Source organism: Colletotrichum navitas, assembly GCF_030913465.1.
Source record: "Colletotrichum navitas strain CBS 125086 chromosome Unknown LY79scaffold_189, whole genome shotgun sequence".
NCBI classification, from domain to species: domain Eukaryota; kingdom Fungi; phylum Ascomycota; class Sordariomycetes; order Glomerellales; family Glomerellaceae; genus Colletotrichum; species Colletotrichum navitas.
The window spans coordinates 1-24039 of record NW_026850735.1 but is presented as its reverse complement, the minus strand read 5'-3'; the positions used below and the strand labels follow the sequence as shown (position 1 = coordinate 24039).

The 24039-nt window shown below is 46.7% G+C and overlaps 6 protein-coding genes across 6 annotated transcripts; 4 read left to right on the top strand and 2 right to left on the bottom strand.

Annotated features, from left to right (window-relative positions):
• Positions 1-10170: 10170 nt before the first annotated feature.
• Positions 10171-11655, top strand: LY79DRAFT_664053 (uncharacterized protein; the record flags this gene model as incomplete). The annotated part of the gene is made up of 4 exons (XM_060562862.1): positions 10171-10179; positions 10316-10393; positions 11077-11257; positions 11342-11655. The coding sequence occupies 3 exons, from the start codon at positions 10171-10173 to the stop codon at positions 11251-11253; spliced, it is 264 nt and encodes an 87-aa protein (XP_060407086.1). The 3' UTR covers positions 11254-11257; positions 11342-11655.
• Positions 11656-11976: 321 nt separating this feature from the next.
• On the bottom strand, positions 11977-12924 carry LY79DRAFT_585205 (uncharacterized protein; the record flags this gene model as incomplete). Its single annotated transcript, XM_060560482.1, has 3 exons — positions 11977-12403; positions 12461-12569; positions 12897-12924. 3 exons carry the CDS (start codon positions 12922-12924, stop codon positions 11977-11979), a joined length of 564 nt encoding a protein of 187 aa, XP_060407085.1.
• A 5538-nt stretch (positions 12925-18462) lies between these two features.
• LY79DRAFT_530173 (uncharacterized protein) lies at positions 18463-19723 on the top strand (the record flags this gene model as incomplete). Its single annotated transcript, XM_060556159.1, has 3 exons — positions 18463-18786; positions 18876-19105; positions 19183-19723. The coding sequence occupies 3 exons, from the start codon at positions 18463-18465 to the stop codon at positions 19721-19723; spliced, it is 1095 nt and encodes a 364-aa protein (XP_060407084.1).
• An 825-nt stretch (positions 19724-20548) lies between these two features.
• LY79DRAFT_130493 (uncharacterized protein) lies at positions 20549-21157 on the top strand. The gene has a single exon (XM_060550847.1). The coding sequence runs from the start codon at positions 20765-20767 to the stop codon at positions 21116-21118; it is 354 nt and encodes a 117-aa protein (XP_060407083.1). The 5' UTR covers positions 20549-20764; the 3' UTR covers positions 21119-21157.
• A 904-nt stretch (positions 21158-22061) lies between these two features.
• Positions 22062-22943, top strand: LY79DRAFT_130473 (uncharacterized protein). The gene has a single exon (XM_060550846.1). The coding sequence runs from the start codon at positions 22231-22233 to the stop codon at positions 22756-22758; it is 528 nt and encodes a 175-aa protein (XP_060407082.1). The 5' UTR covers positions 22062-22230; the 3' UTR covers positions 22759-22943.
• A 453-nt stretch (positions 22944-23396) lies between these two features.
• LY79DRAFT_585202 (uncharacterized protein) lies at positions 23397-23705 on the bottom strand (the record flags this gene model as incomplete). The annotated part of the gene is made up of 1 exon (XM_060560481.1): positions 23397-23705. One exon carries the CDS (start codon positions 23703-23705, stop codon positions 23397-23399), a length of 309 nt encoding a protein of 102 aa, XP_060407081.1.
• Between the last annotated feature and the right edge of the window lie 334 nt (positions 23706-24039).

Genomic DNA, 24039 nt, shown 5'->3' with positions numbered 1-24039 from the left:
TTAGTTTATAATAATAATATATAGTAGTAAAAAAAATACTTATAATATTAATAAAAAGGCCTAGAGAAAAAGAAAAAAAAAGAAAACAGTAAATAATTTATAGTAAGTAATAACTATAGGTTAGATTTCTATAATTATATATAACAGAGGGCTAGTAGGGCCCTAGAAGCCTTATTTTTTTAACTACTAGTAGAGAGAGAGTATATATTATAGGCTAAAGCTATAGTAAGTGTAGTAAGGCTTTACTTACTATAATATATAAGCTAGTAAAGAAAGCGCACTTAGTTAGCGCTTAGTTAGTGCCCCTATTTAACCTTATATATATAATGTGTACACTACTATAAATAACCTTCCCTCCTTAGTCTAGATTAATTATATTAAGTTACTATACACTTGTTAAAAGGTAGTGCTAACCCCTTATACTTATTATAATATATAACTTACTATATATATATCTTATAGCTTTTTAATAATTAATGTATAATATATTCTTTAAATACTTTTTATTATTTAACTTTAGTAATTTATTAATAAGTAGTTCTATAAGCTACTTTTATAATCTTTTAACTATATAACTAATTACTAGGTAATTAATAGACTAGTAAGCTAGTAAATACTATTACTAAGTATTAACCTTAGCTATACTATTAGTAGAAACCTTACTATTAAACTACTAACTATAACAGCTATTAACCTAGAGGTAGTAAAGACTATTATTTTTTATAACTTATAACCCTCTTATTAAATAAAGTAAAATTATTAAGAGGGTAGAAGCAGTGACTAGGCTTCCTATAGTAGTATTACCCTAGCACACGGTTCCTTAATAAAGCTAGATTAGAAAGCCACAGTACCTCCTATAAGGAGTTAAAGCACTTTGACCTCGTGGCCTCTTTAATAATGGTGCAAGAGACAGAGTACCACTTATAAGGAGAGCATTGTTTACATAGGTAGTCTTTGTAGAAGACTTGTAGTAGAGTTATAGCCCAGATGCTGGCCACTTCTTACCGAGAGAGAGCTGTAGAAGGCCAATAAAGAGAAACAAGACAAGGGAAGGATTATCAACCAGACAACTGCTTAGTTTTACTATACACTTCGTCCAGATTAGAGAAATTCGTAAGGTATAGAGCGGCACATAAGTATACGTAGACGTAGGTTTATATAGACAGAGTATCTTTCTGCCTAAGTAAGCTAGTTAAGGAAATATTAACACGTGTGTAGTCAGTGTATTATGTTAACGCGTCAAATAGAATATTCATTTAGAGAGGCAAAGGAAGAATAGATATTAGCAAGTAAGTAGTTAATCTATTGCAGTCAGTCGCCATAAGGAGATTGTTGGTAAGGTACCATATAAAAGAGGACAAGGACATAGAAGAGTCAGTACCAGTGAAAAGCTCAGACCATAGCTAGACAAAAAAGAAGCAAGGCCATCAGCATTTCTATCCATTAAGAGAGTCAAACTACTAGTTATAGTAACTAATTAGGGTCATTATATCTGTTTATTGCTTCTTGTTTAACAACTTCTTAACCTTGTGATCCTAGATAAAGGAGAAACACATATAATTTCTGACGTCATAGCGCGGCGTAGCGCAACGCAGTGTTAGAGCTTCAGACCAATTCTGACACCCCATGTTTGATGGTGTTCACTCAGAGCCGTTTTTTGGAGCAGTCATAAGGCAACTAGATCGCTGGAGTGGATGACTAGAGGTCGTTCAAAGGCATTCATTTAGGAACACAGCGTCGATCAATGGGAGCTTACTTCTCATAGAGGCTAGCAGGCCTCTACCTACAAACTTTAGGTCAGCAGAAAGCAGAATAAAAGGGGACAAGGAATGTTAAGGTAGGTAATAGTGACTGATATGGACGGTCGAAGGGGACCAGGCCGAAAAAAGATCAAGCGCTCACGCCCATATACAACTATACCATCGCTCTCAGTAACTCAGAGTGAATCAACCACACTAATAGTAGTAAGTTACTAAGTCGCGCGCGAACCTATTGCCGACCTCTCTAGTCGTTTGAGCAACTCGGACCTTACGCCTCTACTATGGTCACACACCTCCTTGTCTCCACCTCCATTATCAGATGTTCATTTTGTATGTTAAGATGTAGCCATTTAGGTTTAGGGTGTGCTGCCAGTGCTGGATATTATCTGTAGCTATGGCGTAACTAACTCGACTACAAGGGCTGGGATGCTTGACGGTAAAGATTGAGGGTGCTTTTGGAGATGGCGATGCTTGTGAGCCCACTGGAGCTTTAAGCATAGAATCCTGGGGAAATTTGGTGTCAGCTTGTGTCTGCTTTGCCTATGTCTTTTCTAGGATGCATACCAAAGTGATACTGTTCTCACTTGAATTTACTCATAATGGCCGCTTCCTTTCACAAGCCCCTATGAGGGAATTAGCGGACAAGGTGTTTTGAGAACATAAGCCGAAACGGCGGCGCATACGATGGCGACGATGGCTAAGCAAAAGTGGTATATATCGTGATTGTGGTCGATATGATGCGCTTAATGAGTCATTTGGCGAGACGAGTTTGTTGACAGACGTCGGGTGCAGACATCAAATAATAATCAAGGTTGGCAGCAGAAATAGCAAGCTGTATGCAACCTGCGCCGTGATTGTGCGTCTAACGACCTAGTAGACGAGCGTGACTATCAACACGATGATGCCCTAGGCCAGGAGCAAGGTTAGATTCATGGCCCATGGGGCGACTGGGTTTATGTGGTGATGATTATCGAGATTGACCTGATTCTCTTTGGCATTGTAGTCTCTGGATTCTTGGACAGCCGAGGCTTTCTGACAACGGTTCTGCTTCTGGATGTTGATCGCCTGGTCCCTTTTGGCTCTTATTCTTTCCTGCCTCCTTCTTCTAGCGTCTGGCCCTCTGTCTCTGGATCCTTTCTGCTGCGGCAATGGCTTTGAGATCTAACCTTACTTGGCCGTTGTAAATGTGTTGAGGAAGATACGGTATTTATGTATTAGTGTTGTGTGAGGTCTGTAATGGTTGAAGTTAAAGGTGGAGGTTGAAGATGATGTTGAAGTTGATGAACCCTACTGTGAACTGAGGTGAGGCTGATTCTTATAAACTTTATGCTCTGGACTGCTTATTTAAGTAGATGCGTACTTTGACTTTTTGCACAAGAGCAGACTCTTGAAGCGATTCAAACTGGGTCTCATCACCAGGTTTAACTAACTGTTGGTATCACAGGTGGATATCCTTTCGGATGGGCGATCAAATATCGTATATTTAAAGTAGTGATAGTAATAACAAGATCTTTCTGTCGCTTTGCTCCCCCCCGCGCCGTCCCTACGAAGCTATCGCCGCCCCCACAGCCCTCCCACCCCAGCAGCGGTACCGCAGCTGCCACCACTACTATTGCCGTCTTCTGGGCCCTTAGATACGTTGGACGCTGAAGGACTCCAGCGAAACTCCCGGAGCGAAGCGACTGGCTGGCTGGCTGGCTTCTTAGATTTTCTTTCAATATTCATAAAGGGGGTTGTTGATTACCAGGGGGCGACTGCGTCGAGACTTACCTCCGGCGGCCACTACGTAGAGCTTTTGTGCCCTACTCTCGTTGAATTGAGTTTGGTGGCGTATTGATGCACCTAATTAAAAAGGTAGCCCTACTATTCCTTGGCTAATAGAAATAGGCGCTAGTACAGTGCCCTCCAACAAGTCTGAAAACGTATAAAAAGTGTCACCTAAAATCCACTAAACTCACTATCTTCTACTTAGTATATCTTATTAACTTAGGTATCTACTATATGGTAAAAGTTTATTTATAGTAGTATAAGTTACTTATTGAAATTATTTTATAAGTTAAATTCTTTCTTTCTTATTATTTAGAGAATTATAAGTAGTTAAAGTGGTAGGACATTTTGTAGAGAAGCTTATAGAGAATAATAGGGGATAATATACGGAAGTTAAAAACCATCTTTTTTTATTTTGACACTTTTTGCACGTTTTCAGAGTCAATATGGGCATGTGTTGTGTTGATTGAGAGTGGGCCAATGACAGGGGAAAACTAATAATAGCATGGAAGAAGGTGGATGCGAGGTGTGAGGAGAGATAGAAATGTGATCTAACTGAGTGTGGCAAGTCAGGGACAGATGGAAAGAATGTTGAGCTAAAAGGTTGGTGCGAGATGCAGTGAGGGAAAAGGAGACATACAATCCTCCCGCAATGTGAGACTATTCTGGGATTCCTTGCACGATACAAACAGACCGATGATCTGAGTAGGCTACGAGAATTTTACGTAAGATGACTAGACTTAGACTGATGAAGCTGGCAGTCCATTGGGAAACAGTATTGTGATGGGGCGAAGGGCATTGTGTCAATAAGGGAGATATTTCCGTTAAGCAGACAATCAAAGAGACAGACAGTACAGACAGACTCTTTTTCAAACATGACAATTCATCATCGTCACAACAAGGGAAGGAAAAAACGAACCAAACAAACGGCTGCCTTATTCTCGCCCCAAATTACATAATCTTGTCTTTACCATTTGGCCAGTTCGCAACAGTCTCACGCCATAGACTTGTCACGAAACCACCGCAACAGCCAGGCTCCGTGAAGATGAGCAACTGTCATTTCTGGGGCCTGGAAGGAGGGAGGCCATCGTGGAAACAAACAAATGGCTATCAAGCCATGGGGCCGAGGAACAAGCTTGCATCGTCATCTTCCATGGTGAAGGGGTGTTGGCCCACCTCTTTCCATGCCGCGCTCGAGATCACAACAGAGTCGTCCAACATGACGTCGGTTCCTGGGCTGGCGACCCAGAAAGTCGTTTGTATTTGTTCTTACGTTGTTGTTCGTTTGCGATACCGACTTGCGACAAAAGATCAACGTGCATGTCGGGGTGGAGGTTGAAACGGGAGTTGAGACGGAGGAGGTCGGGATGGAGCATAAGCCCCCGGCGCGAACCTGCATCGCCCGCAGTGCAGACTCAACTAGGATAAGGGCGCTCTCAACGGCCTCCTCGGTCACGGCTGTGGCGTCAATGAAGAACTGGGTCTTCGTCAGGTTGGTGGTTGTAGTGGGCGCAACGTTCGTTTCTCTTGTCAATCGTGCCGCCATTCGTACCGTCGCTCGTATCAATGTCGTGATAATTGTTGCTGTTGTTGTTGTTGTGATGCTGGGCTGGTGAGCTGACCGAGGAAAGGCAAGCAACAAACTGGGGATCGTCTTGTCAAATGCGCGCGGAAATGGCACGGCGAAGTGCTGGGGAATTGGCGGTAATTTGGCCCCACTTTACTTGTTTAGGTCATAACACCACATGGCCAAGCCCACATATGCAAGATTAGATAAGGCGTAGGGCTCCTGGGTGCACGGCCACAAATGCCCAGTGGGGCGCATCTCGCAGAATGCATCACACCCTTTGGATGCATCAGCCTCTGCTGACCTCACTCGGGCTTCTTTTATCGGCCTCAACCTTACCTATTCAACTACCATGGCGGCTCGAAGGGGGTCCACTTCTTCACAAGCCTCACCCAGCGCCTCTCCTGATCTCCTAGTCTGAGGTAAGCGGAACATCAGCAACACGAATAAAGGGTGTCGTCTCCAAGTTTGTGCGTTTTCTTCTGCCACGTTGCTCTTGATTCTCGCACTTGCTGGCTAAACCTCCTGCAGAATATTGACGTCCTTTCCATCTTACTCTGGCTTCTCCTTGTCTGCAAGAACCGCCGCTCCTCCAAGTCTTGAATAGCTAGTAAACCTGCCGCTTCTTCCATCTCTCGACCTCCATACACCAGCCGACCCTGACTCTGGAATTTCCAACATCCCCCATACGCTTCTTACCATGCGGTGTGAAGCCCCTCGTCAGCACCCTTGAACATGTTGCCCGGCAGCAGGGTCACAGGTGGTCTTGGTCAGATTCTTATGCGCTGCGGTTAGGCAAGAAGAGGCAGGATGTGGACGTACGTGATCGTGACATATTGGGCAAGTCTGATGGCATGTCGACAGTACGATAGCTGAGATACCTAGGGAACTTTAGCAATCACTAAGAGAAGTATGTAACCGATAGCTAGAGGACCGGGGCTGGTCATACTTTTAAAAGTTAGCGTCGGGATTGCTGAGTTCTCTTTATTCTCACATACAAACAGAACCCCGATTCTGCACACCAAACGCCACCACCAGGCCCATTACGGCAGATAGCTACAACAATACGTTAGTTATGTGGTAGTAACTAACGCCCTATATATCCCGCGTAATATATTACAACTGCTCCTGCGCTCACACATACTAGCACGTCCCCGTCGCTCTTCACTGGCACGGCCTCGCTTCCCCGACAGCAGCGCGTTAATGGTCCCTAGACCTGTGCGGCTTCTCTACTTAAGCCTCCCCGCGCACCCCATATAGTACTGTGTTAAACGTGTGCATCTGCTTTGTAGCCTTGTTAAGCAATTTTGTAGCGGACTCTAGAGTATAGATCAGGGTATCGCAACAGGCAAGGAGGGATTCGAAGAGATGGTCAAGTCTGTAGAATACGTCCTTAACAGGGCTGGTGGTATGGACTGATTATTCCTGTTCCTGTTCAGAGTTGAGTGGATTTGACACTGTGACTCACAAGGATTCGGGATCTGTGTTGCTGACAGCAGACTTGAACAGCGCTCACGCTGTCATTGAGGCTTGCTGCGCTTCGCGAAGCAAATCTAACACCGTTCTGTAATGACACAGCGCGGTGAGGGCGTCATGGTCGTCCTACCAATTGGGCACTTGCGGAAGGACAGCGTGGAAGACGTCCTCGGGCGTCCTGCTCCATACAACACCCCCGCCGTCGTTTTTGCCATTGTTAGCGCCACCGTCAGAGTGGTTCTGATGCTGCCGCTGCTGCTACTGGTAGGCGTCGTAGGGCATGTAGGCGATAGTGTTACTGGGCGTAGAGACTTGTTTCCCAAGTCGCTGTGTATGGATGCCGACGATGCAATAGCTCAGACTCAATGCAAGGCAGCGCTCAGGTAGTAAGGCGGAGCTCTGAGAATTTGCGCTAAATAGTGGGAATTAGAGCGTCTGGATTGTTAAGGAAGTAAACAGGTTATACGTAGGGACGCATGATGGCGGTGAGGTTGCAAAGAGTAATGATGCTTGATGTAGGTGTGGCTGCTGCTGTGACGGTATGGTTTGAGGCGGATATAGTCGTCCGAAATTGCACAGAGTAATCCCGGCAGATAGAAGACAAAGGAATTAACAATGAGAAGAAGGAGGCAGTAACAAGCAGGAGGAGCATAGCTGCAGGTTCAGCCCAGTAGGAAAGCAGTAGACAGCAAGGTAGTTATAGGTTACAATAACAAGACAATCGTCATAGTGCTTAGGGTTGGACTTAGGGTCTAAGATCTGTAACCACTTTGTTATACAGCATCTCACACCTCGTTTTCGTGTTCAAGGGCGCCTCACATACCTTTGGAGCACTCAAACCCAGTCTGTAGGCCGGAACAATCAAGCAGACGGAGCAGACGTTGAAACCAATAAAGGCAACCTGCAGTTAGAGCCAAAAACTTTACAATAAGGAGCAGACGTTATTAATAGAACTGCAGTACATCTGGGAGAAACCTAGACTATAAAAAGACAATACAGAAAGCACTTGTGATGCAGACACCTCGCGGGGCTGTTGCGCGAGCGGCGTGCAACGTGACAGAGATAGAGACAGAGCAGTTGCTCACTCTAGCCGTGCGCCGCAAAGCCAGCCTGCTTGATATCTCGCTGGAGCTGACGACAGAGGGGGGCCAAGGGTCAGTAGGCGACAAGCTGCAATGTAGCTTAGTGGGAGAAGAGGGTGCAACCAGCAGACTTTGCTGCCTAGACTTGTGCGTTGCAGGTAGGCAAGGACTAGTAGCTAATGAAGTTAGCATGGGAATATGTAGTGTGGGACTTGGGTACTTTTTGGCATGGTCAGGTTAAGTCTCGAGGACCGGGAGTTTGGCTTTGGTACGAACCCCCCTCCGCTTGCCCTTATGTTGTTTCTCCTTGCCCTAGGGAGGGGAACACATTGCGATGAATTTGGCCGGATCTGGCTAAGCTAGCAACGAGGGGCATCAGAGCGCGCTCACTTGTGCTTCACTGTCGCTTCTGCCTTGTGCGTTGTATGATCGGTAAACGTGTCTGAGTCGAAGGTATAGATTGGTGTTCTATTACACAAAAACGACGCCGTTAATTGCGAGGAGCAATTAAAGCCTTATATTACTTCGTGATATGTTCCTTTGTGTTAGAGGGTGTTGCGTGAAAGACCTAATGACGCGTTAGTAGCATGACTTAATGTGCCCAAGGGCATCGCGAGGCTGTTAGTCAACTCACGTCGTAGGTAGGTATCGACAGTCTTAGCACTGCGATGCTTTGCGCGTCCTGAGGTCGAGACTCAGGTTCTTGGCTTTACGCAAAGACGACAGCAGGTTTAAGCAAAGATAGAGTAGCGGTACTGTCTTAAGCAAAAGTTAAGGACTCACTGGTTGTAGTGTGGTGTAGAGTTAGATGGATTAATATTACTAGGTGTATTAAGAAGAAGAAGAAGAAGCTGTGTAACTAGCCTATCTGTAGTTGCGGACGAGATGCAATTTTTACAAGTTACAAGTAAAGGACCTCCATGTTAGTAACGTAATGATTATCTTGGTAATGCTGCTGGTTAGGGTCGGCTAGATGCTGCATGTAGTAGGGCCACACTTTGCATAGATATCTAACATGATCCCTCGCCGACGTTGCCTACCTACAAGCCCCTCATCGCCCAGGGATCAAGCCGCCCAAGTGCTTATAGCAACTTGGTGGTCAGAACGCTATGATAAGATAGAGCTAAACATATAGAACAACCATAAGCACCAGAGTTAATAGAGACAAACAGTGCACAGTGGGATTAACTCTGTATTATACCTATTGGCCTTTGGAGCTACCTGTGGTGTCCCTTGTATAGCAACAGTTCTTTATTTTCCTTGAGAAGTTGGCTAGCTAAGAGGTTCCCATTGCTTGTTACATCGATAGCCACCCCACGATTCCATCCCATTTCTGGCGCTAAACCCTGTGCTGGTCTGAACAGCAGACTTGCCGATTAGAGGAAGCAGTTGGATTCCCGTTGTACCATCCGTTCCAGCGTCATAAATTCTTGTCCTTGGAGACGTCGTGTGAGAGGTGGCACTGACAAGAGGGCGCGCTCGTGGGCTTCGGTGTCGCAGGTAAGAGAGGTGATGTCGGTGTTGTATAGCATGGCGTTGCATAATACCCTTTGGCGGGCTAAGATACGCGCTTCGCAAGGGTGCTGGCGTAATGGTCACCAGCGACCCCTGTCTTGAAACACAGACCAAGCAGAGTCAACCTTGTATGCGAGTGTTTAAAGAGCTTTAGAATGGAGATAGGAATCTAGTGCGCTTGTCAGAAACCTGGCTTGACGTCCTAGGGGCAATTAATCGTACTGCAAAGAGTGCAAAACTTACGGGGATAGAGTCGATGCCCTCGCAGGAGAGGGCAATCTGCTCTAGTTGAATTTAGAGCATTGACATGATGGCGTCTCAGCTCCAAGGCGAAGTTGCAGTTTTCGATGTACATCGTTTACAGGTTGTAGGCGATTGAGCGTCTGCTGCCTCAATGTTTGCTGATGTGGAGAGAGAGAATGGAGAGAAGAAGAGGGAAATCCGGAAAGAGGATGAAGAGGAAAATCAGAACAGATGGAGGAGGAGAGGGAGACTCAGGAGAAGCAGGTGTTTCCGCCCACAGACTGGCGGGCTGTGGTAGATGCCGGACTGGGAAGCACAGCCACGGGGTTTTACCTAACTGTGGCGAACGAACAACAGCTCCACTTTCAAGTTGCCGTTGGTTGCACAACGCCGTCATCCAGGCCTTAGCAGTCAAGCCGACAGACACACGGCATTTGATAGATTGTGCCTGCATTGCGTTACCTAGGTAGATCATAGCTAACCTGCATAATCGCACCCTGTCTGCTTATGACGTCTCCGCATGGTGACGGTGCGAGGGGGTGTAATGTGATGAAATGATGCGCCGTATTTTCAGGGCCTGATAACAAGCAGCATATTAATTGACATCGTGATGTATTGCAATCTTAGTTGGAACGTTTTGGGTGGCTAGGATGATCAGCCAGTGGGTGGGGTGATGGGCAGATCTGGTTATTTTCTGCCCAGATCTGGGCTGATCTGAGCAAAGTGGTTGAGGTCAATTAGAACGTGCTGCGCGGCGATAATGATCAGGGTAGGTGGAGCTATGGGCAGATCTGGGCAGAAAGTCAATTGGAAAGTGCCGAGCGGTCATAACAATCACTTAGCGGATGGGGTCCTGGGCAGATTTAGGCAATATCTGCCTACACCTGGAATTGCGCCCTACGCAGGTGCTGTACGTAGTCGAGTGGCATCGCGCCACGTCCACTTCGACGCCCCACTCAGCCAGACATGTGATGAGCAAACAGGTAGGAGCAGCTATTATTTGATTCTTTCTTCCTTTCTCAGTCTTGTCAGAACATCAACACCAAAAAAAAAAAAAAAAAAAAAAAACCATCAACATCACCACAGCTTCTCTTCGTTCCCCACGTTGCATGACGTATTCAGGACCGCCTCTCCTTCCTGTCATCGCTGCCCTGTCCTATTCCTTTGCCTGCGATGGCGCGCTTCCGACCGCGCCCTCCCTAAGCCTTTCCTCGCCTTTGACCGCCTGGGTTCCAATGCACTCCCTACCCTCAGTCATAGCTACGCCCTCGTCTGTCAACCGCGCTGCCTGTGCTAGACGCCGGCAATGGCCTGACATTTAACGGACCTGCCTTGCTATCGTCTCGAACTTCATATACCTTATCCCCTCCCCCTCTTCTTCATCCCGTCACGGCCTCAATCACTCTCTCACCCGTCTCGCGATCTAGAGACTGGAGCGATGGGCAAGGATAACCCACCTGGTGCGTTATGTCTCCGTCGTTCCGCCGTTCCAATACACAATGTTGACCTGATTCCAGATCTGAACCGCCATACGTAAGGACATACGCTGATATCCTGACATGACTTCGCACAAGCTCCCCCCCCCCCCCCCCCAGCTCTTTTTCAGTACTCCCCAACAGCCAATGTTCTCTTTTGCAGTAAGCTGACGTCTTGACGCATGGTGCAGACCCTTTGGCGCCAATCGGCAACAGCCCTTGGCCTCTCTGTCAATAACATCGCCACCATTGTTGCTATTGCTGTCGCTATCCATTCGCTTTTCTCGAGCGGCCCTTGTGATGTCATGCACAAAAGGCCTTGGTCCCTCTGCCGATTCAGTTTCAATAACCCGGTAACGCTCCTCTAGCTAAGTAAGTAGGTTCCATTGTGGCTACCGTCTCCCGGTAGTTCCAGCAAGCCAACACCAGGAGGTACCCTAACTCCATTTAAACTAGGCAACAAGAGCCTCCACCTAGTCTGCAGGCTGTGGCCCCAGAGCCGTTAGAGCTCAGTACGGCAAGCAAAACAACGTTCTGCTCATATCGGTAAGGTGTGAAAAGCCCCTTATTGTTGTGATATATGTGATTAGTGTGACAACGACTTGAAGATTAATTATGCCCTGGGAATATATGAAGGCAGCAAGTAAGGACAAGTCTACGAATGCAGTGACCCATGAACAGGACGAAAGGATAGACCAGCCCGTTCTTTTAGGGCATATTCCACCTCGTTAGAAAGAGATACCCTTTTAGAACATAATATTATAACAAAGTGTAACAAAGAAGTAGCAGGTCTTTGTAACCAAAACAGTGTATGCATCACCTATAGCGCGCTACTGCACCCGCGTCTTGTCCCAAATCGATTGAAAACCATTAGGCGCGTTTACTAAAAACTGCACGCAATGACCCTATGCCTGGCCACAGTCAAGTCTTTTGCCTGGGTTCTCCCCTCCTCTATATGGAGTTTGACTCTTGTTACTTTTCTGTCTTCTTCCTCCTGCTAACCTTTTCTCATCGTCTCCTCGTCATTTGACTCTTTTCTTCCGAGTTTAGATTAGAACCTCCTGAGGACTCTTGTAAAAGCACCTAAGCCTTTAATTAACCTCTTGTTCCATCAACCAACTCGTCGTTTTTTTCTGGGCCGTGGGAGGAAGAGGAGGCCCGCCAAGGTCTCTGTTCGTAACGGCATAGTTGCAGCCCGGGACCATGCCGACGATGATAGCGTGGATCGTATCCATGACGGCCATGGTGACAGTGCAGCAGGTTCTTGCGTTGATAGTGGCTGTTGGCGAGGTTGCATCCTGGCAGTTGAAGAAGGAAAAATTGCCTGCGACGATAGGCTTTCGGTTCTGAAGCTTGGCCAGCATGTTGAATGCCATGTCAGACGTGAGAGTATCGTCGGTGACTCTGACGCGTATGTAGCCTAGACCTTTGGTGGCGCCGCTGGTGCTACTACTGGTGGTACCAGCTGGGGATTGCTCAGGCGACTCTGGAACAGTCACGGCCTTTTTGCCTAGGTACCTAGATGGGGGATATCGTCAGAAGATGTTCCAAGCCACGCGAGTGTGTCCAACGTACCCTGAGGTGTCCTTCTTTTCGGATAACGACGACGGGAAGTCGATTTCTTGGGCATTGTTGACGCAGGTGGCCGAGGTACATTGTGGGTAGGAAAGACGGCCGATTGATTCTGGTTACTTTTCTTTTTTCTTTTTTTCTTTTTTTGTCTGTCATGAGATGGGAAAAGCCTCATGGGATCTTTCCATCCAGCAGGAGTACGTAACGATGGGATATAGGCATCTCTCAGCTTGCAAGTGAGTGAGTGAGCGAGCGAGCGAGTGGGGGAGTGAGTGAGTGGGTGACTAAAGAGGACGACAGTGCGGGTGCTATCACTCAATCATGAGCTTTCCACTTGGGACCTGCTGCACCGAGTTTCTTTTTGTCTTGATTCATCCTCGGCTCGTACAGCTTACGTACATCATCGCAGTCCTTGGACTCCAGCAACGCATGGCAATACCTTCATCATCTATAGAGCCCAGCCACATGGTTCCACTTTTACGGTCGATCCATGCGCCACAGGATCAGGGAAACGTAGGGAGGTAGCTTTGATTCCGACTCAAAAGAAAACGAGGTCGGGCCGTTGTAACCGACTAAGATTCTCATCCAGGATTCTTCTATAAAGACCTGACGATTCCATCTTTGTGCCTCACAGCCGCTCAAATCCCCAACCCCACGGGCACTCACTCCATCCGCCCCGTTGCACTTTAGTCTTGGAATTCATCAGCCTCATTCATACATCTGCTCAGGCCACTTGATTGACATGTGCGTGCCCTCTGTGTCTTATATACCATAATGCACAAGAACCGCAATGCTATCTTTGACAGTTAATGTAACAGAGCAACGTAGACCAAGCAGTTAAAGAGAGGCCGCCTAACCCACCAGGTAACACAACTTCCTTGTTGTCTAGCAAGATCAATAGCTAAGTACTAGACTAAGATAGCTATAGCTACAACGTTAGCTATAGGATAATCTATGTGCTTTATAATGTCTATAATAGGGAGGGGGCCTTAAGACATTAACAAGAATTCTATAAGCTTTACTGCTTTGTCTTTAGTCTATAGATTAACCTACGCAGGGAAGGTAAGTTAGCTTTTTTCCTTAACACTATATATAGTTAGGTGTTAAGTGTAGTATAGTTTTCTTCCTTGTTCTTCTTGTTTTAGAGGGATTCCCATGGGATACATATTATTAGAAACGGCTTACTGGCTCAGGGGGAGGAGTAGTAGGAAGCGAATGTTTATCGTCATATTGGCTGCCTTCTTTGTTGGTGTTGTTCTTGTCGTCGTCGTTGAGCGCCTGGGACTAGGGCCTGCTCTAGTAACACTGGTATGAAACAGGCGACCGGCTTCCAGCTCTCAGAAAAGATTATGCGTCGGTTCCAAACAAGGGCGACTGCAAGTCGATCCTAAAAGAAGATGAGTGCAAAGTGCCAATAGGAGGAGAGCCGCGGGTAATGGCAGATGACGACAAAGGAGGCAGGGGCGGGGATGACGACAAGGTTTATATAGAGTCTAGGAGACGGTTGTCAGTTCTTTCTGTGTGTTAGAGAGAATCCGAGCATGTGTACTCGCATCTGGCGGGACATGACTTGGAAGGTAAGTAAGTGTAGGAGTGAGTGTGAGCTAAGAGGCTTGAGTGATGGATCGGTGGGGGTTGAGTGAACCAGGGAGTGTGAGTAAGTGAGCGAGTGAGTGAGGATTGGCCGAGGAACAACCACCACGTGATGAGACCTGCCTGCCTGCCTGCCTGGGGCACACACAGTAGGATCCGCTGATGCCGTCCTCTTTCCACGCCCTCTATCCTGGCCAAGTGTGGCTTTTTATCTTTTCTTGAAAGTCAGCCAGCAAAAAGAAAGAATCGGCCTTCTCTCCCCCCTTGCTGGTTTTTATCCTTGTTCTTTTTCTGTGGTCGGTTTTCTTCTTCTTCTTCTTCTTCCTGTTGTCCTTTCCATCTGTCTGGTCTCATCTGTCGTTCTGTTCCTGTCTTGCTCTAACTGTTTGGTCCTGTTTGGTTGCGCCTTTGTCTCTTCTGGTTCGGTCGGCTCGTCTGTTTTATTTGTCCTTCTCTTCTTCAAGATGGGTAGAAGCGTTTGTCTTCCCGCTGAGGGGGGAATGAATGTAAGCATTTCTCTAATCAACAAAATATTGTCATTGTTGTCTTACATCATGGCTCTCCTAACTTACTCTGTCCTAATACAATGCATGTCTGGCTTCAATGTTCGAAGATCTAGCTATTTAGTACATAAACGCTTCATATACCCTTTCACCAGAGGTTAATCTAGATTGCCAAGCATTAGTCTAACCATGTTTCTAGGACTACATCAACGAGTACCTGTTCCTTCAGCACCCGACTACGGCTAACAAAACCTAATGGGCAACAGGGTCAAAGCAGACACTCTTCAGAGGTTTGCACCTAAGCAGTAGTTAGACAATAGCGCCATCCTACTCCTACTCCAGGAGGTACTCAAGAGTAACACATGCTAAGGCATCTTTAATTTATATAAGCAGGTTTTAACTCACTATAACACTAGTAAGTCTAATAAACTCTCTTAGATTAAGCACTATATAAACTTATTTAATAAGCTTATGTTTACTATACTACTATACTTTGAAAACTACTAGGTCTTATTTATTTACTTTCCCCCTAGGGGTAAGGTTTACTACTATAGCTCCTTGTATAATAATAGTTATAAGGAGTATATATAGTAGGTAATATGTCTATTACTATATACTGTCTTTAACAGGAGTATTAACTTTCTTCCTCCTGTAGTAAAGTATATAAGTATACTTTACTATCTATCTATAACTAGTAACTTACACTTATAGGCTACTAATAAATATACTAATATATATATATATATATATATATATATATATATATAGGCCTTTTAACAGTAAAACAGTTATAACTGTAGTCTCTATATTATTTATAACACTAAGATTACTACATAACCTACTAAAGCTAATATCTTTGCCTTGACCCTTAAGCTGGACTTACTCTAAACGCACTAACGTATTATTCTTAAGCGTATAGCTGTTAATTAACTAATGTCTTTTGTTTTCTTGCCTTTCTTTTATTATTTTAGATATAAAAGATATAACTAATGCCTTAATAATTATACTTGCCTTTTGTTTTTTCTTCTTCTTTTTTCTTTGTTCTCTTTTTTAACAAGTTGTTATACTACTGTTACTACTATAACTTAAGAGTTAGTTAGTAGCTAAATAATATAAAGTGATTTCCCTAGTGTTTCTTAATCTAATCCTTAATCTATAACAGTATCTTATTATCTATGTGCTTAACTATACTATATAGGACTATTTATACTTATAAAACCCTTGTAGTTGCTTTAACCTAAGTGTATTAGGTAGTTTAAAGACCCTAAAAGCTAAATACTGTTGTCGAAAAAAGTGTCTAATAGAAACTCTTGTTATAATAGCTTTATATATTACTTACTCTTAGCATCTGCCTTATAATATACCCTCCTATGTGTATAACTATTATTACTTGTACTACTTGCCTATATATAGGGTTATATTCTTTATACTAACTTTTTTATAATATAAGCTACTTTATTCTTGTTCTTATATGTCTTACTATGTCTTTTAACTTATAATAAACGCCCTATAGATAATATATATACCCTATTACTACCTTAGACCTAAGTCTCTTAACTACTTAATTAAAGTCTAAATTTAATAGAAAAGAACTAACTATATAAAGATGTTATTAGACTACTTTACTAAGTTATAGATAACTTAGGCTTTTAGAGAATCTTAGCTTTAGTGTAGCTAAATCTCTACTTAGTATTTACCTCTCTAGTACACTACTAACTACTATAGTGTATTCCTTTATATTAATAGAGAAAATATCCCCTAGTTAATCTTAGTTAAATAAAAGTAAGACAAGTATTAATAAGCTTAGTCTAGATTAATTAAGTAGTCTAGGAAAGGTAATAAGGCGTTAGTGCTAGTAACTATTAAAGTAGTAATACTATATATACTATATTATCTAGTTACCTAGTTAGTGTCCTAATTAACTAGAAGTACTACTATATCTAGGTAGCAAGAAGATTAATAAGGTCTATACTACCTCTAATAGCTAGATCTTAGCCTAAATAAGGCTAAAGCACTAATTATATTAAGGTAGTAAGGATCTAGTGTTTAAGAAGCTAATAGACAACTTTAGTGTTACTATATTAGGCAGTAACATAAAGTAGAGCCTCTAAGGTATACCTAATACTAAGATAAAGAGGCTAAGGCTAGTAATCCCTATAAGTAATACTAAGAATAAGTAAAAAGGACTAAATATATCTAGGCTTAAGGTTTTATACTTAAGAAAAAAGCTTTATTACTAGTTATAGTAACTAAAGGGCTACCTATAATACTATAGGGGCTATAGTGTCCTTAATCTCTTATTTATAATAGCTTAAACAGTTACTAATAGTAATCTAGTTAGCTATACAGAGGCCTAATTCTTTACTAGACTATATCTTTGTCCTTAACTAGTTGTAACCTATAATAGTATTTATCTTCTTAAAGAGGGTAGGACTACTGTAAACAAGAGAACTAGGGTCTTAGATCCTGCAAGTATTACCATTAATTATAAGGCAAAGCATACGTAGTGTTACCAAAATCAAAAGAGCTTTTAAGGCAAAGCAGAGGGCCCTTAAAGTTAGAAAATCATCAGCCTTGTGCAGCGTCAATTAGAGGATATGGCAGTGGAATATAGGCCCTATGTTTGGACCAGGTGAGATGATGTTGAGTGGTGGCAGAAGTGGATGAGAAAGGCGTCAACAAAGAAGTAAGCAATGGGATAGAGAATAGAAGACCAAGTTTGCGGAAGGTGGTCGTCTGTCTACGACTTTCCTTCAACTGTTAGCGACCAGCCTCTACACCTTTGCAGTCTTCAGACGAGGCACTCAGTGAGTCCCTGCTACCGTAATTGACTCACTGAGGCTGTCTGGAGTTCGTTGTGCTAAAAGGCATAAGCAGCACTTGCCTTACAAACAATCAAATTGCTGTAGACCAGAACCAGCCCATGTTCAAACATTCGTCAACATGCCTAGGCATTCCATATTCCCCGGAATTAGCGACTGCCAATACTATATTTCATTTCATTCAGAAAAATTAACCAGAGACAGGCCAGTCTCAGTGAAAGCTCCGTATACGCTCAATAGCTTGACTTGGAGGCGATGTCTTGTGCACTTTGCCCTCATACATCCCTTCTTGCTTGTTGGGCTAATTCATGGCAACTTCTCCAAATATTGAAGTGTGGCGCAGATACGCGTGCCATCGGATTTTGGGCGGTAGTGTGGCAAAATCCGCCCATGATGCGTTGCCGACGTTCTACCGCGGACCTTGCCTATTCTAGAATAGTGGATCTTGAGATGTGTACTCCGTACTATCGCCAGCATATTATTACCCAAGGTACGGAGTACAGTAGATGCAAAGCAGAGTTATGACGTCATTGATGATTAATATAGCGGGGCTGTGCACAAAGCAGCTGCTGCACACGAACCGTTTGGATCGGCGTAGTTGCCCATAGCAACGACAGCTTACTAAGGCTACAGAAATAAACAATTCAAACTTGTCATCAACCACCGACTACCACCTTTCGTCTTTCCATCGCAGTCAATGCCCTCCCTGCTAATACCACACAGCACGCATTACGACCTTATATCACACAAGATCGCTTCTGTGATGAAGGCGAGTGCCATCGTCGAATGGCTTGCCACGTCTCAACCTTGTGGATTCTACTCGTCGTCTCAATCGAGCCCCGTCGACAGCGACAGCGACAGCGACATCAGCTTTGGGTTCGGTAACCCAACCCACGACGATCGACGACCTCGTAAACGCCCCCGACTCCGCAGAACAGACGGCGCCATCGTTTCATCGCTTCCGACACCTTCACTCTCCTCGTCCGGCTCTATACCCACTCCTCCTGTCGCCGCATCTGCAACTGCAGCCATGGCCCGGCCAGACAAGCGACTCCGAGACGATGACGACGATGACGACAGTCACAAAATGGACCAAGCTTCTAGCCGTGCCGGCAACGTCGGCGATGTCGAAGACATTTTTGCAACCCCTAGACCAAATCGTGTTCTTGCCGACCTCGAGAGTCTTCGGAGCACCTCGACCCGCAGCTCCAGGCAATCAGCCTCGTCAGCCTCCCGTACATCATCACCGAGAAAACAAATGCGTACCGCCGAGCGCGTCTCCAAGGGCTTCACACACGAAAAGTTCTCTCAAAATATGGACAAGTTGAGCCCCTCCCTACTCGGATTACTCGATAGGTTGGAAGCAATTGATAGCGGCGTGGGGTTATTCCCTATAGCGGCAAAGGAAGAGGTAGGTGGACATACGTTATGATTATATCCAACCGATGGGCCAGGCCCTGACATACCGTAGCTTGTAACTGATGTATGTGCTATTCACAGCTCGCGGACCTTCGCATTCCCAAGCATGCATATGCTTCGGCTGATGGACAAGCTCCCTTCCTCCCCCGTTTTCCTGACCCTCGCTTTGTGAAGCGAATCGTGAAGCGCGCTGCGGAATGCGAGACGGAAAGGGAGGGCGAGTGTTCCTGGAATATGGACGTCCATGCACCCTTGCTATCGTGGGTTTGTCGTCCAGATGATGTTGCGGGTTTAATTGACTATAGATGCTGGTAAGAGTATCCTCTACCCCTGTTCCTCTGCCCTTGACCACTTTGCAGTCAACAAGCTAACGCTGATCCCAACCCAGCACGTCAGCAACGGTCCACCCCGAGTATCAGCCAAGAGGCTTCCCGTCAAAGATGGTCGACTTTTGCATGGTTATCCGGCCCCCGAGGGGTAGCGTTGAGTACGACACAATCAATACCATTACCGACTCGATGCCCGGGAGATGCATTAACCACAGCGACTGGGGCAATTTTACACAAAATCCCATTGCTGTCTCATTTGAAACTAAGCGTTCCGAAGAGGATACAGATAAGTCGATTCTCCAAATGGGTACATGGCACTCATGCCAATGGAGGAGTATTAGCAAGCTCGCCCGTGGCCGTCCTGAGCGCGAGCTTGGGGGTTTCCTCTCCGGAGTCATTGTCCTCGGCCACGAATGGTCATTCGTCGCGAGCGTCCCTGGCCCTGCCGAGCAATCCATTCTTTATTCCAGGCAGCGGATGGGAACGACTGAGACAGAGATTGGAGTGTGCAAGGTGTTGGCTGCGCTGCAGGCCCTGCATGACTGGACCGCCACAGAGTACTGGCCGGCATTTAGGGCCAGGATATTAGGGCTCCCATAGAGGTAATCCCTCGGCCTCATTGTCTGATTCTCGCCTCGTCCTCGGCTGTGTAAGGCAGAAGGAAAAAGAAGGACTAGAACTTACGACATTAACGATTTTCAGTCGTCGACATGTATGGGCCATCTAGTTGCCATGTTTGAGGACTCGCAAACTAACTAGGTGGTTTAGGAAAAGAATGTCCTCTCAACGCCGCCCACAAAAGCATCCGCTGCATCTAACAGACCCTTATTCGTCTCCGTCACATGCGTCATCTCTGTCGCCTGATCAAGGTCCTTCAAAGGACTCTGCAAGTGGGCGCTCATCCTTCCCAGCTCTGTATAGAAGTCAAGCATAATTGAGTATTGGGCCTGGTAGTCAGTGGCCGCCTTCTTCGCCTTGGTTTTCAAAGTCAGACCGACCGCCTAGTACATCTGGAGAGTCCACTGCGCATCACCGAGAGTCGCCAGGCCCCGATCTTGCGCCACCGAGATTTCTGTCCCATCACCGTCATGTTTCGCAGCCAGGTCCCTCTTGCCAACCGTCAACTCGTGTTCCCCCACGTGGACCGCCTCTTGAAGCACGTCGTAGAGGCTAGCCATCCGGAACTGCACCCTGACAGGATTACCTAGCTCGTCGCCGCTATCGAACATGCGCAGGAGCACGGGGAAGTTGTCCATGACGTGGTTGATGCTGCGTTGGAGTTTGTGTCCTCGACGAGCAGCCTCACACTTGTGCCTGAGGTCTCCACTAAGCCACATACCCACCCTAGGTAGATGAGGGAAGGAGATGCGTCATGGGGACCCAAAACGCGGCCAGCGATGACCCTCTGACGGGCGGGCTTATCCCCAGCGCGCCATGGTGTCTGCAATGGAATTCATGTCCGCAAATCATTATGGGTGCTGCCGACACGGCGGACACCTCATGCTCACAGTTATTCTGGCCCTGCCCTGCCAGACCGGCTCTCCATGTCAAACCCTGAAAAAAAAAAAACCCCTTGCATAGAAATGTCTTAGTGTGCACAACACCTGCCCGAGATTGCCTTTGTCAAGTCCCCAACGTCCCATGTTCAGAGGCTTCCGAGTTGACTTCCTGCTCCGCGCTGACCATCTGATGGCCGGCCTGGTATGCCTCATGTTCGCATCCATTGGAGCGCACCTTCTCAGTGATAAGTTTGACCAGCTCTTGCAGGTCTTGAGCTCTTCTTGGAGCCTGGTGGTTTGGGCCTCGTCCTTGAACCGTCCTTTTCGGACAATCTTCGTCTTCTCCTCCAACGCGGCTTTCGCACACGAGTGGGTTCCCTTTGCGCAACCGTACTGTTCTTCAAAGACAAGTCAGGCAGACCCGGACACCCCCAGAATGGCCGTGGCAGCGGGATGGGCAAATGGCCTACCATGGCAGCCTCGAGACGCTTGCTGACGCGCTGCGCCGGGGTAGTGGAGAACTGCGGATTAGTTCCCTTTGATTAGAGTTGCAAAAGCAGCGGGTCTCCCTACTTATGGGCCGCTGGTAGCTTGATAAACTGCTATGGTACCACGCCAGCATGCAATAGCTTGGCGAGAGTGGCGGTGCGACAATAGAATTTTGCCATAGTGTTGGCGTTTGTAATTGTCATGTCTGAAATCCAAGATGGTAACAAGAACCGACGGGGCTTACATCATCAGGCTACAGTTACGTCAGCAGCCTTTGTGTCCTTTGGTTCCAGCTTCGGCGGCTTTCAGTCCCTAGCATCCCCCCAGGTAGGTAGACCCATGTGCTAAGATACAAGTACTAGCGGCCCCACCCAGAAAGCTAGCAGACAGAGTACAGGTGCGTATGTGTAGCCCCACATACCCAAATAGGCAGGTGGGGAGGAACGTATTACTCCTTACCTGCCTACCCAAGTGCCTGGGTTCTGAGCGTGGCACCGTTTGTCGGCCCAGCACAACCGACTCACCGACCTTACCAACCCGTCCTACATCATCGTACCTACACAACAATACCTCATCTCAGATAGCGTTTCGTCACCGACAATGGCCTCGTGGCAAAAGCAACTCGCAGACTTTGTGTCCCACTGTCAACACCCCCCCGACGACGTCGATCCCTCCGACCGCAAGACCGCCGACCAATACATCCAGCACGAGAAACAACTCGCATTGTCTATCTAAGCCGTTGACCTGCGAGCCCAGCTGCCGCACTCCATCGTCCAAATAATTGTCGACGATATTGTCAACTCGGGCCACACTCCTTCCGACCGCCTTGCCTCCTTGCGATTGAAAGAGGCCTGCGCGGCTTGGGATATTGCACCATCTCACTGCATCTTCTTCCTCAACGCCCCCAATCACGGACGGCCCTTCTTCGAAAACCTTGCAAGGCTTGCCGCGGTTTCGCCAGACTGGCCAACCGCAAGGTCCAAGATCCTGCAAGCAGCATCCCGACGTCGCTGTTCTGAAAAGCCCGGACGCGGTGTTCAACGCAAGTCCGGAATCACGACAGGGGACTTGAATCAAGCCATCGATACGAAACCCAAGCCCGATACCGAACCACCTGCCATGCCATCCACCGAGGTGAAGAGCCCGCTGCCCGTCATCGACCACGACCACGACCTGCGTTCGCTCGACGAATTACGAGTAAAGATGGACAACAAATACCTTACCAGCAGCGCCGCAAGTACCTCTTTCCCTGAAACGTCCCCTTTCGCGCTGCTAACTACTCTTCACAGCCTCGACAGACATTCGGGCTGCTCCCGCCCGACGACTCTGGCTTTCTCAGCGACAAAGACCAAGACGGACACAGCGATGGTGGCCGCCAGACCTTGTCGCCCACTCTTGGACGCGCACACCCCACAGCCCAGTGGGACGAGGTGCACAAGAGGTCCAGGTCCTGCGCGTCTGTTCCACAAACCCCGTTCCCTGCCAAGAAACGCCGCGCTACCTACAGACCATCCACCGATAAGCCCGCCGCTAATGAACCCGTCGATGGACCCGTCGATGAACCCGTCGATAAACCCGTCAATGGCCCCCTCGCATGCCTTCGTCCGGGCGAATGGGTCAGGGGATCTGTTTTGTTATCGTCTCTGACTGCCCTGAGTAGCTTATGGGCCGACTTGGTCATGCTGGTGAATTGCTTGCCTGCCAAGCTAGTTAGCTATGAGAAGCGCTACGTATAAAACTTGAGATGCTCCTATAGTCTTAGCTAGATGGTGGAGTGTTTGTCCTGTTATCGGTAGCGGTTGATGGCTACTGGACGGTTGCTGTCGCCTGTATTAAAGACGGGTCGGGAACGATCTGTGTCTTTGACTCTTTGGTTAAGTGTAGTCGATCGGAGCCTTATGTAGCTGAGGCTGCTGCCTTTCTTTAATAGATTGTTGACGTGGTGAGAACTGAGTTTCCCGGTTAGTGTGTAAGAGTTGAGGCGCTTGAACTGATGGCGAAATGGCCGCGGTCTTATCTATAGAGTACGTAACAAGTTGGAAGTAAGGACTGCGGGGTTGGAGTCGTTCTTCATGTCTTCTACGTGCTTACCGGAGTTGCAGCCCCGCCTTGGACAAACTGGACTCTGTGGCGGAGAATCATTGCCGCCTTTCTCTGGGTCCAAGGCAGATACCAATCGAAACCGGGCATCAAATCTATCTTAGACAATGTCCAGCAAGCGCACGACGAGCTTCTCTCAGCCGGCACAGCCACGTTGCGGACCCATACCAGCCTAGAGCTCAACATTAACCAGCTAGTGTCGGGACTAGAGCAGTTACAGCAGTTACAGCAGTTACAGCAGTTACAGCAGTTACAGCAGTTACAGCAGTTACAGCAGTTACAGTAGTTCCAGTAGTTCCAGCAGTTCCAGTAGTTCCAGTAGTTCCAGCAGTTCCAGTAGTTCCAGCTGTAGTGACAGACGCCTTTAGAACCCTCAAAGAAGTATGCACACAGTAGCAAGCAAACATGCCTCTTAACATATCCGGCCTACCCAAGCCCCAGCCCCAGCCCCAGCGCACGTCGCTGGATACCTTTTGTTGTGTGGCAATAGACATTACGTCTCACGTGACGAAATACTTCCCGCCTTTTTGCAAACACATAATCTGGGTCATCAGCGTGTGTCTTGTCGTGTTGTTATCTACGGCGCTAGAGTGGGTTTTGAAGGGGTGGTACGCATAGCGACGGACCGCTCCGGGACGACAACGACTATAGATTAGTGGAAACATGCAATAGTGACAAGTTTCTCGAGGGAGGAGGCCGTTAAGGTCGAACGGGAGCTAGAGATGTTCTTAAGTGAGCTTTTGAGCGGAATTGAGCGGAATTGAAGGATGTCACTCGGAAGGATATAGGAGAGAGGTCAAAATATCACCATAGCTTCATACATTACTC